Raw genomic sequence first — 15,715 nt, forward strand, 5'->3', positions numbered from 1 at the left:
AAAAAGTATCTGAATCTGTGAATTTCCAAGTAAATGTGGTTTTCTTTGTCAGAAGACTTTGAGATTGCTAGCACTGGTGCTGAGTCTGGATTTCATTGCTATTTTTCTCCAGTCCGATCAGAAATTCCAGACCCCATATAATATCTACCTTTTAGGATGGTAAGGGGTGGGAATAAGAATGAGGAATAAAGGGTGGGGACTTCCTCTTGCTCATTGCATCTTTACGTCAGTAGCTGCTCAGTTCTACTTCCCTTTCAATTGGGGTGGTTGGAGTGGAGCCAAATCCTGATGTCAGGGCTGTCAGCTGGTTGAGAGGGTTAATTTCTAGATTTCCATCATGCAGCCAGGTATAAATGCCCTAGGCAGGGCTTTACTGCAGGTATCTGTCCAGAGGATAAATATACATTTGCCTTCAATTTGGAGTTAAACTTCATGTTCCTAGGACTGTTTATAATGAGAGGCATTTTGTTCTGTCAAAGGGTTCCAACCTCCTCCTCCTTCCCTGTGTCCAAACTCCTCCACCACTCTCCCATCCCATGAAGATGATTCAGTGGAACAAACTCTGCCGTCCGTGTTACCTGTGGGTCCTGGGGTGCTATTTCCTGCTGGCCATCGTCTCACTGAGAGTCTCTCTCAGATGGAGCTGTGACTTTGAGCACCTGGACCTGGACTCCAAGGCTTTTCGAAGCCGGTACTGTAGGGACATCTTGTACAGGTCCCTGAAGCTGCCAGCAAAAGGCACCATCAACTGTTCGGGGATCATCCGTGGGGACCAGGAGGCAGTGATCCAAGCTGTTCTGAATAACCTGGAGGTCAAGAAAAAGCGGGAACCTCTCACGCCTGACCACTACCTCGAACTGACCAGAGACTGCGAGCGCTTCAAGGAGGAGAGGAAGTTCATCCAGTTCCCATTGAGCAAAGAGGAGTTGGAATTCCCAATTGCCTACTCTATGGTGGTTCATGAGAAGATTGAAAACTTTGAGAGGTTGCTGCGAGCTCTGTATGCCCCTCAGAACATATACTGTGTCCATGTGGATACCAAATCCCCAGAAAATTTCAAAAAAGCTGTGGAGGCCATTACTTCATGCTTCCCCAATGTCTTCATAGCGAGTAAGCTGGTTTCTGTAGTTTATGCCTCCTGGTTCCGGGTACAGGCTGACCTGAATTGCATGGAAGACTTACTACAGAGCCCGGTGCCATGGAAATACTTCCTGAACACGTGTGGTACAGACTTTCCTATAAAGACCAACGCTGAAATGGTCCAGGCCTTCAAGCTGTTGAATGGGAAAAATAGTATGGAGACGGAGGTGCCTACTGAAGGCAAAAGGCGCCGCTGGAAATACCACTATGAAGTGAAAGACACATTGTACATAACCAACAGGAAGAAAGACCCTCCACCTTATAATGTAACTATGTTCACGGGAAGTGCCTATTTTGTGGCTTCTAGAGACTTCATAAAACATGTCATAAAGAACCCCAAATCCCAAGAACTGATTGAGTGGGTCCAAGATACCTACAGCCCAGACGAACACCTCTGGGCAACGTTGCAGCGTGCACCATGGATGCCTGGCTTCACCCCTTGGCACCGCAAGTTCGACACCTCAGACATGACTGCCATTGCCAGACTTGTCAAGTGGCAGGGCCACGAGGGAGATGTCAAGAAGGGGGCACCTTATGCACCTTGTTCTGGAGTCCATCAGCGGGCTGTCTGTATTTATGGGGCTGGGGACCTGCACTGGCTATTGCAGAACCATCACCTGTTGGCCAACAAATTTGACCCAAAGGTGGATGACAACGCTCTTCAGTGCTTAGAAGAGTACCTCCGTCATAAGGCCATCTATGAGACTGAACTCTGAGACACACAGTGGTAGGGATGTGTGTAAATGGGCCAGCACTTGCTGGGAATGTTTGGGGTGGGAGATTAGGGCTGCCCCTAGGAGATAGGAGCTGTACTGTAGGGGGGCAGGTAGGCACCTGTGCTGTCTGGGTGACTGCTGACTGTTCTCTCGCCCTTATCCACAGTAGTTCCTCCACTGACTTCCTCACCGGGTAAGAATAAGAACTACTGTTAATTGGGAGAAGAAAGGATAGGTGTGTGACAGGGGATCCTGGGTTTTTGTTGAATTCTTGGGATCAAGTTTTCAATTCTATAAGGGGCACTGCCCCTAACAATGCCAGGTTTGATAGTGGGAGGGGGACTTGGGTGGAATGAGTATCTTCCTTTTTGTATTTATTTTTAAGTAAATACTTTTGATGCAAAGCCCAACCTCTACTTTTTTGTCTAACAAGGCAGAGACAATATAAATATGAACAGATAAAATGTGTGAGACTTTTCTCATGGTTATTGGTGACATTTAAATTCTATACTGGAATGCAGGAGGATTTTCTGTTGTCTCAAGTGATCCTGGCAAGCTGAATGAATGGAAAATCCACAAGTATTTGGAGGAACAGAGCAGATTTTTTTTTTTGGATTATTGAAAGTTCCCTGTTCATTTTATTCATTGCCAGGTTCATGACTTTTCTGTAAGGGTGATTTAACCAGTTTGACCACCTGTATCCTTATTGGCAAATTACAGCACTAATTTTGCCAGCTTCATTGCCAAAGTTTAACATTCCATAACCGAGATAATAGCCATTTAAGCAAAGTCACAGATAATTTATTGTTCAAACTGAAACACGTTTTAGATAGAGGAGGGGCTGTAGCATTAACAATTAGGTTGAGAAACAAAAATAAATAAACTAGCACTCTTCAGCACAACTGGGATATTTGATTATTTCATGTTTATCCTGCTTAAAATTTTTTCATTTAGTCAAAGGGTCACTACATGACTTGGCAGATTGTCTCCACCCCCCCAATGTACAATGTGTAAATAAATAGAAGTAGTATCTGTGTATGTGTGTGTACATATATGAATGCACACATGCACACAAATGTGTGAACACTCCTCAAGGTAGGTATCAAAGATTTCTCACTGGAACAGTTCCTCTTCTGAGGCTCCCCAAGTAAGTGTTAGCTTTAACACTTATCATGTCATGTGCTTCTGTAATGGGTCAGGGACACTGCAAAAATATAGGCAGTGCTCTTTGAATGCTCTTCTACATGCACTATGCTCTGTTTAACTGGTCTATGTGCAAGTTTTGTGTAATTCATTTGTGTAATTAGAAAGCGATTTCCATGAACACGTCATTATGTGTAAATGTGTGATTGGGGCTCCTCACCCTTGGATTTCTTCACCATCAAATTTCTCTGCATTCCATGAGACCCACATGGTTATAACTGTATCTGACATGCTGAATTTTCTGCTTGTATTTCAGTAATTGTTTTCTGTAAGGTTGTTTGGACATGGGAATTGCATCCACCAACTTACCTGTGTTGTCACCTTGTGTCCTCTGCAGCTTGCTCCCCGCCCCACATGGAGCATGCCTCGTATGGTCTGTTTATACATCCTCTGAGAGTGTTCTTGGCCTTCTACAGGGGTTGGGAAGGAGAAGCAAAGCATCCAAGAGTGCTCTGTTCTTGGCATTGGGAATACAACAGTCAACTAAAGAAGCAAAAATCCTCACACTCCTGCTGCTTGCATACCAGTAGGAAACAAATTACAAAGGAGTAAATATGATTAGAAGATAGCAAGTATTAGGAATTGAAGAAAGGATTGATGGAGGCTATAGATTGTCTATAGTGGGAGGATGCTCAAGATTTTAAATAGGGCTTTCTGGAAGGCCCTCAAGGAACAGGTGACATTCAAGGGAAGAGCTGAAGGATAGGAAGGGATGGCCCATGGGAACCACAACACCCTAGGTTAAGGAGGAAGACTTGCAAGGCACTGAAGCAGGAGCTCCCTACCATGTCTCTGGAGTGGCCCAAGAAGGCTTTGATAAATGGAACATAGGAGGGTGTATTGTGAAGCTCTTTGTAAAGCCAGTATATGGGCTTGGTCTTGACTGAGGTGTTTATGCAGGGACTGGGGATAACTGTGGCAGGTGCATGGAACAGATGAAGTTCCCAGGGTGAACCAGGGAGGCTCAGGTAGTATCCCAGTCACTGTGAAACAATGATTTGGACCGGGGGGTGGGGGGTGGGGTAGTGGAGAATGGTACAAGTTAAAGTGGTCAGATTCAAAACATATTATTGAACATTCAGTTTGAACACTTGCTGACAGATGGGCTATATGAGGGAAAGGGAGAAGTCAAGAATGACCCCTCAAGGCTTTTGTCCAACAGAGGGATGAATGGAAAGCTTGTAAGTTTGTAAATAATGGGGCTCTGATTTGTGGTAGGTAATGTATAGAAAGTGTCCAAGATTTTTTAATGTGAAAATGACATATAGAGAGAGTATAAAAAATTTTTAATGTGAAATTGACATCTTGGGATTTGATTATTGTTGATCGCCCCTGTATGTACTCTAGAGCAGTGGGCTTTCTGCTTTTTTACTTGTGAATTCTTTATTTAGTGGAGGATGAAGCCTGTGATTATAAATTTAAAATGTTATTGCAAAAAAAAAGAAAGGGAGAAAACTCTTAGATTGAAATCTTGTGAGTACGTATGTATGTATGTATCAGTTAACAGTGGCCTTTTCCCTCTTTATGAAAATCATAGCTAAACTTTTTATTACTGTTTCCTTTACAGGGACAATAATCTGAACATGTCTTCAACCAAATTATCTACGAACAAAGCCGGTTATATAAATTATGCTCTGCTTTTTGCTGTTTTCAAACTATGGTACTTGTGAAAATAAATGCATAACAAAAGAGTGGATTTTTAGGGAATGATCATTTTGATTATATAAAGGCAGAAGTGCCTTCCAGCCACTTGAGTGCAGAAGTTGAAGAGGCAGATACAAACAGAAGTCTAATTCAGGGAAGAGGTCTGGGTTAGAGATGCTGCTTCGGTGTGGATCAGCTGATAGAATGTGCCATCATCTGATGACACTGAATCACAGCCTGTGTCAGTCAGTTTCTGTTGCTATAACAAAAGACCTGCAGCTGGGTGCCTGACAGAGCAGCAGCTTATGTGGTTGCTAGTTTTTGGAGGCTGAAAGTCAGAGAAGAGCAACTCCACTAATTGAGTTCTGATCAGGGCTTTCCTGGCTGTGTCACATTATGACATGTGGTATCATGATAGGAACATGTGACAGTTCACACAGCAAGACTGGAAGCCAGAGAACAAGCAAAGGGCCAATTCTGTTCACTTATAACAATCCTTCCATGAGAACTAACTAGGTGCCTACGAGAAAGGCACTATGTCCAAGGGGAGCATTGCAGTGACTCCCCACCTCTCACCAAACCACACTGGAGGCTGGTTCCCAGTACAGAAACCCCTGGACGTGCCCTGAAATCATAGCAGAGCCTTGGAGGAAGAAACAGGAAAAGGGCTCCCAGCTGAATTCTGGCCCTCCCAGAATGACAGAGATCAGATAGATAGAGAAGACCTAACTACAACTGTCTGGAAAGGATCAACTGGTGTAAGAGAAGGGAAGCTGGGGAAGGAGGATGGTTAGGAACTAGGAGGAGAAGCTGTCTTAGGGAAGGCAGAGCTGATGACTACACGGAAGCCTGAGAATCGTAGGATGAGGGCCAGGAAAATGATGACTGAACAATGCGAAGATCATCTTGATAAGATGAATCTGCGGGATGATTAGAAATGGCTCAAAGAGGATGTTAGGGCAAAAGGACTCAGTACAGGCAAGTATTTTTTTTTAAAGATTCATCTTTCTTTTAATTTTTTTTTTTTTTTTAAAAATAGGTATACAGAGAGAAGGATAGACAAATGTTCCATCCACTGATTTCATTTCCCAAGTGGCTGCAATGACTGGAGCTGAGCTGATCGGAAGTCAGGAGCCAGGAGCTTCTTTTGGGTCTCCCGTCTTCTGGGTCTTCTGCAGGGTCCCAAGGCCTTGGGCCATCCTTTGCTGCTTTTCCAGGCCACAAGCTGGATGGGAAGTGGAGCAGCCAGGACTTGAACTGGCAACCATATGGGTTGCTGGCACTTGTGGGATGGGAGAAGAGGACTAGTCAATTGAGCCATCATGCTGGGTCCATGAAAAGGTGAATATTCATGGAGGAATTTTACTATAAAGTAAGAAAAGGAGGAAGTAATAGTGCAAGAGGTGGTTGTCTTAAAAAATGGAACTGTGATGATTACTTGTTGATGAGAAAGATGCAACCAAGAGAAAAAAAAAATGTGGGAGTAAGGGGTAGTCTTGCCCAAATGACATCTTTGTAATCAAAGAAAGAAAATAGAGGCATGTTTATTTATATGCCAGAAGGAAGGAAGGTTTGCCTTTGCCGGGAGTATGAACAGTTCATCCCCAGTAACAGAATTGAAAGCAGGGTGGGTGGGATGGGCAGTAGGTAGATGAATGGATGTAATAGTGGACTTTCTCAAATATTTTTTAAAATTAACATTATACCTTAGGTAAAACACAAATGGAAAAATTAAAAAAAAAACAACCAAAAACCCAAATGTATGGCACAAGAATGTTTACCAAGCAGGCATGCCATGCAACTAGAACCCTGATCGAGAAACAGGTCATGCCCGGTAAGTACTATGTCCTCTGATTTCTGGTTCGTTAAAAGCAGTATTATTTTTATGACAGTCACCTTATCTTCAGGTAGTAGTTTAATGATTCTCACAGCTGTATAATATTGCATTGTATGAACACAGTAGAGTGTATCCAGTTTATTGTTAATGAATGTTTGAGTTGTTAGCTTTGGCCTATTAGACTTGTGTTGTTAGGAAACTTATTGACTGATGTTTTCAGTGACTACATGGATTCGTTCCATTTGGTTGTGTAACTTGGAGTGAAATTGCTGGTAGTACATATACATAACCTCACGATTAGCATGTGCCATAAAAGTTTCACAAAATAATCTATTTAACCTTGCACTACACAATATGTGAGCACTTTAGCTTCCCACTTCTTGCTATTACAATCGGTTTTGCCATTTCTACCTGCCAGGTAGGTACTGTTAATGTCAGTTTGTGGTTTTAATTTTCCTCTTTCCATTTTCTTGATGTCTAATGGCTTTGAGTAGTTTTTCATATGTTGACTTGTCTTTGGGATATCCTGGGACTTCTCCTTTAGTTATGTTTATCTTTTGAATGAAATAAAGATTAGGATGATTTTATGAAACCAATATGAGGGAAGAAAGATTGATAATTTGGGAAGAAGACAATGTGTTAATTATTTCTGGTTAAAAAAAAACTAAAAAAGAAGCAAAATTGAGAAAGTGAAATATAATGTTAGGTAGCATTAAGGACACCCTGACATTAGGAAGAGTGAGTTCGACCTCGGGGCTTAGGTGGTGGAGGCTTCCAGGAGTGTGGCGACTGCTGGGGATACCTGAGCCACGTTGGGCTCAGTGCTTGGGACCCTAGCCACAGTCACTGCTGCCATGCAGTGAGTCTCAGGCTTGCCTTCATGGAAAGTGTGCCGTGAAGACATCTCTCGGGAGCTATAGTTGGTCCCTGGCTCCACTTGCCACCACGATCTTATGATGGGAGGGACCTAAGGAAGTGGGAGGTGGCAGCAGTGTGGTGGCTGCTGGGGGTACCTGAGCCAGGTTGGACTCAATGCTTGGGGCCCTAGCCACAGCCACTGCTGCTACAGAGTGAACAAGTCCTGGGCTTTTGGGCAGCCAGTACACAAACTGGCACAGGGCTCTGCCCGCTGGCTGCCAGGTGGTGAGCTCTGGGGTCTTGAGGGTGTGGAATTGCTACCTAGGGACATCCATGGATAAGGCCACTGTGCGTGTAGGTGAGGAATGAATCCTGAGGGACACTCAATGACAAAGCCACTGTACTTGCAGGTAAGCGAGGGGACTGAGACCTGGTGGTTTGGAGGGGAGAGACTGGAAGATCTGTATGGGTCAGGTTGATATATCAGCCTACATGGGAGTGCTGAGTAGGGCTTGTTATCATGGAACATTGCTGACCACCACACACCAGCCTATGCAAAAGCTAGGGCTGGGGACCTGTCTAGCAGGGCTAAATCCAAGTTTCTGACTTAATGTCAGAACAGGAGATGGGTTACATTAGGCAGGGCAATGACATAAACCAGAATGTGAAAGAATCACATCCATGGGGTAGATTCTGTATGGGGATATGTGGGCCCAATCCTGTGGAAATACAAGTCCCATTGATTAGCTCAAAGAGTTGGGGTGGTGATGGGCTGAGTTGGTGTGACCATAGAACCTGCCATCACTCATGATACAGGGACTCAGAACAATCTGGACAGATACTGGCTGCAGTACCTGCATGTTCATCCTAAACCAGGGACTGGGGCAGGCCAGGCAGTAACATTCACCAGCTCATACTAGGCCAAGATGGAGGGGCAGGCTATGCCAGGCAAGGGCTTAACACATACTGACATGCATGACATCTGGGAGTGGGCCAAGTTGAAGAATGTGGGAAACTCCCCTAATGGGTCATAGTTCCTGCTAGTGATCACATGGTTCAGGTCGGGCAAGCTGGGCAAGGTAGGTTCAACTGCTGGCAAATGTGTGTGCTATTGTGATGATGTGGGGTGAGAGTTGTAGCCACTGTGTGCACTGGGCATTGGTTACCTTGAAGGAAGATGAAGCCATGATTCCACTGACAGTCATGATCATTGCGTCCCCATGCTGAGCAAAGGAGAGATCTACCACGCTCCACCTGAGAGTCACCCTATACTCTCACCCCACACATAGGCCCGAGCAAGAATAATCTGTGTACACTTTGCACCTTGCACACATCCCTCAGATGTTCACTGAAGGAAAAGCCATTCCATCAAGCCACAGAGGAATAGCTAAAAGCTAAAAACCACCAGAGGAGAAAAACAGCAAGTGCTTACAAAAATGTCTAGAAATAAATGCCTAAGACACAAGAAACAAAAGACATAACTCCCCAAAAGGAGCACAAAATTCCTCAATATAAAAGTAAGGTGAAGAGACTGATGAAATCCCTGAAAATGATCACAGGATTACTCAAAGGCACACAGAAATAAATTACTAAAAATATCTAGACATGGTGTGGATGAAGTTCTGGAAAGGAGATAGACTTTGAAGAGCAATCAAATGGAAGCATTAGAAAGGAAAAACTCAATATGCCAAACAGAAAACAGAGTGGCAAGTCTTAGCAACAGGCTTGGGGAAGCAGAAGAAACAATTTCCAACATACAATGGCAGTGTGATGGACTTCTGAGGGCACTCGAAAGACACCTATTGAAAGACTGGAGAGGAGAACAATGGGGTGGGTAGAGGGGAGGGGAAACTCCAATGCTTGTTGACCTGTGTCATAAAATAAAGAATAATAATAATAAAAAAATTTTCCAATGTAGAAGACAAAGCCTTAGGTGCTGTGCCACTGTGTAGTTGAGTAAGCCTCCAACTGTAATGCCAGCATCCCATATGGGTGCCATTCGAGTTCTAACTGCCAGACTTCCAATCCAGCTCTTTACTAATATGCTGGGAAAGCAGTGGAAGATGACCCAAGTCCTTGGGCCCCTGCACACATTTGAGAGGGAAGTTCATAACAATTAGTAGCTATACTAAGAAATCAAAAAGACATCAAATCAATGTATCAATTTATCTCAAGGATCTAGAAAAATAAACCAAACCCTTAGTAGAAATAACTAAAATTAGAAAATAAACAGATAAAACAACAAAAAAAATACAAAATATCATCAAATTAAAGAGCTGATTTAAAAAAAAATTTAAACTTTTTTTAAATAAAATATTTTATTTGGAAAGCAGATTTATACAGAGAAGAAAAGGTCTTCCACCTGCTGGTTCATTCTCCTAATGGCTGCAACAGCTAGAGCTGAGCTGATCTGGAGTCTTCCTGGCCACTCATGTGCCAGGACTTGGGCCATCTTCCTCTGCCTTCCCAGGCCACAAGCAGGGAGCTGGATGGGAAGTAGAACAGCCAGGACACGAACCAGTGCCCATATGGGATGCTGGCACTACACAGTGGAAGATTAGCCTGTTGATCCATGACAATGGCCATGAGCTAATTTTTTCTTTAAAGCAAACCAAATTGGTATACCATTGGTTTAACCAACAACAACAAAATGAAACAAAAAACAAAGGAAGTAGAAGACGACCCAAATCAATAAAATCAGTGATGAAAAAGGAAATATAATGGCCATCACAGACATGCAGCAGAGGATCAGGAATTACTGTAAACATCTATTTGCCAAGAAATTGGAAAAATATAGAAAAATGGCTAGATTTCTGGGCATAGAAAAGTTAAATAGACAAATAACTAAATATGGGCATTGAGTCAATAATAAAACACCTCCCCCCCCAAAAAAGCCCAGGACCAGTGGCCTCACTGCTGAATTCTAGCAAGCTTTTCAAAAGAACTACTTCCAATTCTTCAGCTGTTCAAGACAAGTCAAAGGCATGGAATTCTCCCAAATTACTTCTACAAGGTCAGCATCACTTGAATTCCAAAACCAGAAAAAGATTCAAGAAGAACTGAAGACTAATATCCTTGATGAACATAGATGCAAAAATCCCCAACAATTTTCTAGCTTCACTGGGGCTAGTACTGTGGTGTAGCAAAGAAAATCTCTGCCTTTGGTGCCAACATCCATATAGGCACTGGCTTGGGTCCTAGATGTTCTACTTCCAATCCAGCTAATGCTGCTAATGGGCTAAAAAACTGTAGAAGATGGCTCAAGTACTTGGGTCTTGGCACTCACATGGGAGACCTGGAAGGTGCTCCTAACTCCTGGCATTGAACTAACTGGCCTAGTCTCTGCCATTATGGCCATTTGGGGAGTCAACCAGCAGAACTCTGTTTCTTCTCTCTTTATATAACTCTGCCTTTTAAATAGGTAAATCAACTTTAAAAAAAAAATTCAAGGAAATTGAATCTAACAATACTTTTAAAAGATCATTCACCTGGACCAAGTGGGATTTATCCCTGGTATGCAGGGATGGTTCAATACATGCAAATCACTAAATGAGATACATCACATTTGCAAGCTGAGGAATAAAAATCACATGATTATCTAAACAGATGAGGAGAAAGCATTTCATGGTAACAATCTTATGCAGATTGGGTACAGAAGATGCATTCCTCAACACAGACAAGGCATTGTATGAAAAACAGCCAGTATCACACTGAACAGATGCAGGGCCCAGGGTCCCAAAGCTTTGGGTCATTGTCTACCTCTTTCCCAGGCCACAAGCAGGGAACTGGATAGGAAGTGGAGTAGCTAGGACATGAACTGGTGTGCATATGGGATCCCAGCACATGCAGTATGAGGATTTAGACACTAGGCTACTGAGCTGGCTCCACACTGGTTCTTAAGATGTAAATAAACAAACAAAAAACCAAAACAAACTTGTAAAATATAGCAACATGGGATTGAAAATGTTTACCATTTTTAAAAACATTATTCTTTATGTCATTCTTTGGTGGTGGTTATATTGCTATTATTTCCACAGAGTATAATGAGGCCTTTTCATGATCTAGGATCACTTGGATTGCTAAGGTGCTCTGTTGAAATAGTCTTCAGTATGGCTCTGGTGAAACTCATGATTCTGTTTGTCCCTATTTTAAATGGTAAATGATCTTTAAAGATTTGTTTATTTACTTGAAAGCAAGAGTTACACAGAGACAGACAGTGTGAGTTTCCATCTGCTGGCTCGCCCCCCAAAAGGCTGTGATAAGAGAGCTGAGCTGATCTGAAGGCAGGAGCCAGGAGCTGCAGAAGGATTTGGCCCATTTTCTGCTGCTTTCCCAGATTGCAAGCAGGGAGCTGGGTCAGAAGTGAAGCAGGTAGGATTCGAGCTGGCACTCACATGGGAAGCTGGCGCTGCAGGCAGAGGGTTTGCTTACTGCCCCCATCTACCATAGTTAAGCATGTAGTTCAGTAATACATACACTTACTATGCAACCAATCTCTACAACTCTCTGCATCTTGTAAAACTGGAACTCTGCACTAAACTACAACTCCACCTTCCTCCCTACCCTGCCAACCACATCTGTGCTTTCCATCTTTATAAATTTCACCACTCAACTCACTCCAGCTTCTTTATGTAAGAGGAATAAAAATTTTTCTGTGTGTGACTAGAGTAGTTATTGTACAACTATGCAATAGCATGTGTGAGAATTTTGCTTAAAATAATTTTTCTTTATAGAATAATATTGTTGTACTACACTTTGTATATCTGCTTGTGCAATGCTGGATCCTTGCTCTCTTACACTCTGGGCTACTGGGAACATTGCTGCCATGTAGATATGTGTACAAATAACTGCTCAATGCCATGCCTCCTATTTTTTTTTATGGTTTATTGATTTTTATTGGAAAATCAGATTTACAGAGAGAAGGAGAGACAAAGAATAAGATTTTCCATCTGTTGATTCAGTCCCCAAGTGGCTGAAGCTGAGCAGATCTGAAGCTGGAGCCAGAAGCTTCCTCTAGTCTGCCACATGGGTGCAGGGTCCCAAGGCTTTGGGCCATCCTTGACTGCTTTCCAGGCCACAAGCAGGGAGCTGGATTAGAACCAATGCCCATATGGGATCCTGGCGCGTTCAAGGAGAGGACTCTAGCCACTACACTACCATGCTGGGCCCCTTTGGGTGAGTTTTATCATGAAGTATTCAATTTCACTTATCTTCCTAATTGCTTAACCTGTTTTGAATCTGTCCAGTTAAATTTTCATTTCATACTTTGTATTTTTCATCTCTAGACACTGCTCATTTATTTCATTTTTCTCAATGTTTTCAGGTAGTTGCACAAAACCTTTGAGAGCTGAGAGGTTGCAACTCTGGCCTTTGCTAGTGCTTGTTTACTTGACCAGTGGATAGCAAGGGACCAAGGTGGTGCAGCATGAGCCTATTATGTTCCCAGGAGCCAGTTGTATGCTCTCCAGCAGCCAGGTGCTCCTGGGCTGGTGGCTCTAGTTACCGAGTGGAAGATGACTGTAACCTGAATGATATTTAACAAAACTATGTCCAGAGCATGCTCATCTGAGGAGGTGACTGGGATAAAATCTGAATTAATGTGCTGCATTTTTATTAAAAGAAAAACTCCATCTATATCTACCATCTGTCTTGAAAATGCAAATAGTCCCACAAGGAGAAGCAGCCATGTGTCACTCCAGCACTGGCTATGCTTGACCTATACAGGGTGGGACAACAGCTGCACTTCTTAGAATACCTACCCTGTCTTATGGCTGTAAATGACTTGATTACATCCAAATGTGTTGGTTACTATAATCTGAGTCATGCTCCAGTTGTTTGACCCTAATCACATGTGTCCCAGGACTCATTCTGAGTAGGACTATAATCAGTCTGCACCTTTTATCAGTGTAATAAAACAGCAAGGTGCAATTGAAAAATACTGACAAACCAAAAACTGTAAATTCATTCTGCAATTTTCAGAAAGGTATCATAAAAAGATGGCAGCTGTCCAGAGCAGATGAAAGCTGAGTTATGAAACAACTGTATGGGACTAAGATAATGTAGGCAGAGAAGACAAGCCCCACATACAATATTTTAGGCCAGATTTTGCACACTGCAGGAATGGACATTTTTAAAAAATTCAGAAAGTTTTCATATATTCAAATACTGGAGTGAGTATGACGAATCCCATATATCTTTTATTTGACCTCAACAACTATCAATGTGTGGTCATTTTTCTTTTTACCAATATCACCACCCGCTATCTCTAGTGTTATGCATCAAATTACAAAAAGTAGCTTAGTGGTTAAGTGTGGAAGTTAATTTGCTGGGTTCTTAGCTCTATGTGGTGCATACCCATGTTGAGTAGCAGGGAACTGAAGGATGCTTGAACAATCTGCAGTCCCTTAAAGAACAGCTTTATATTAAGCCCTGTAATTTCATTGTACTGGTTTTTTTTCTAACCCAGTTTTGCTGCTTGCTGGATTACTGGTTCTATTTTTTTTAAGGTTTATTTTTATTATTTTTTTATTGGAAAGGCGGATATACAGAGAGGAGAGACAGAGAGGAAGATCTTCCGTCTGATGATTCACTCCCCAAGTGAGCGCAACGGCCAATGCTATGCGGATCTGAAGCCAGGAGCCTATTCTGGGTCTCCCACGCGGGTGCAGGGTCCCAAAGCTTTGGGCCGTCCTTGACTGCTTTCCCAGGCCACAGGTAGGGAGCTGGATGGGAAGCAGGGCTGCCGGGATAGAACCGGTGCCCATATGGGATCCTGGGCGTACAAGGTGAGGACCTTAACCACTTGCGCCACCGCGCCGGGCCTGGATTACTGGTTCTTTAACTGGTGTCCTCTTTGCACTGAATGAGGTTACTGGATGTAGTGGATCATTTTTTGATACCATCCAGCTTTGAGTTTGCTCTGTGACTCTTGGTGTCTTGGCAAGCAGATCTTAAGTGATGTTCCCAGGCCACCTGAGCTCCAGCCTGCCTTTGACTTTTCAATGTGTCCAATTCTGGGGCTCTGTTTTCCTGGCATTTTCTCTGTCAACACTTGCCTGTAAATTCTTGCATCTTTCTTCATTTTTCACCTTTGTGAGTCTCCTGTCCTAAAGATCATGAAAATCCCCCCAACAGTTTCCCTGGTCAGCTTTTGATGGCTCTAGTAATGTTTTCATTCCATAAAATGATTTCCCCTTTCCATTCACTATTTTCTGTGAATCCAAGTTTTGTGATTATGTCAAAATGTTTCCTGATAAATATGTGTAATACACAAATACATAATTTTAAAATACATATATTTAAACTTCTGGTTTACTATTAGTAGTGATCTAAGATCCACTTAATACTGTTTATGTCCCAAGAAATGAAAAATTTGCCTTCCTTCTAAATTTGGTTGATGGTCATAATTAGCAAGCCCATCAGTCACAGTGGCATTAAGCCCAAAGCAGCTCATCTTTGTCCACTGTAGAACAAGCAGATCACCCAGAGAGGACTGTCTGGACGTGACCACAAAAAGCCCAGCTTTTTTTTCTCCACTTAGTCCTCACAGTGTGTGAATTAATGCCTCATTCCTCTATCTTGTCAGGCAACTAAGCTTACATCTCTGGAGCCTGTGGCCAGGTGAGTAAAGAGCCTGCTGTGATGTCCAACTCTAGTACAGTGTTGGAATCTGACACCATGACAAGGCTAGAAGGTATGCCGAGCACAGTGATGTGTGTACAACTGGAACCAACAGGAGGAGACATCAGGGTGACTTCCACATCCCTGCCCAGGCAAAAGCAGGAACCAGTTACTTACTGTTTTTTAAAGAGCTCTTTATTTTTTATTGGAAGGGCAGATTTACAGAGAGGAGGAGATACAAAGATCTTCCATCTGCTGAGTCAATATGAAGCCAGGAGCTGCCATGTGGGTGCAGGGTCCCAAGGCTTTAGGCTGTCCTCCGCTGCTTTTCCAGGCCACAAGCAGGGAGCTGGATGGGAAGTGGAACAGCTGGAACATGAACATGTGGGATGCTGGTGCTTGCAGGTAGAGGATTAGCCACTTGAGCCATCACATCAGCCCCCAGACGATTTACTTGTATGAGTAGTCTAGGATCTGCCCACTGGAACTGACAAGTTTAAACAGCCTGTAACAAAAGCCCAGCTTCTTGCACATTTAGCTTCTTACCCAGTAAGCTGAGCAATACCCTCTATATGGATGACTCGCTGAACAGCACAGTGCAATATTTAAAGGGAAAGTGGTTGAAATCTATACAGTTGTACTCTTTCATCTCTACTCTGGCATGCTTGGTATGTAACAAATTTTGTGAATTTGTGCA

The 15,715-nt window shown here is 43.0% G+C and overlaps 1 protein-coding gene across 1 annotated transcript; it reads left to right on the forward strand.

Annotated features, from left to right (window-relative positions):
* Positions 1–471: 471 nt before the first annotated feature.
* LOC121168220 (beta-1,3-galactosyl-O-glycosyl-glycoprotein beta-1,6-N-acetylglucosaminyltransferase 3-like) lies at positions 472–2,191 on the forward strand. The gene has a single exon (XM_040998124.1). It carries the CDS (start codon positions 537–539, stop codon positions 1,854–1,856), a length of 1,320 nt encoding a protein of 439 aa, XP_040854058.1. The 5' UTR covers positions 472–536; the 3' UTR covers positions 1,857–2,191.
* The last annotated feature ends 13,524 nt before the right edge of the window (positions 2,192–15,715 follow it).

Source organism: Ochotona curzoniae, unplaced genomic scaffold (assembly GCF_017591425.1).
Source record: "Ochotona curzoniae isolate NIBS_2020 unplaced genomic scaffold, NIBS_Ocur_1.0 patch78, whole genome shotgun sequence".
Taxonomy (NCBI): domain Eukaryota; kingdom Metazoa; phylum Chordata; class Mammalia; order Lagomorpha; family Ochotonidae; genus Ochotona; species Ochotona curzoniae.

What these genes read in the sequence shown, in the direction of transcription:
- LOC121168220 (XM_040998124.1), top strand. Translation starts at nt 537, where the DNA reads ATGAAGATGATTCAGTGGAACAAACTCTGCCGTCCGTGTTACCTGTGG.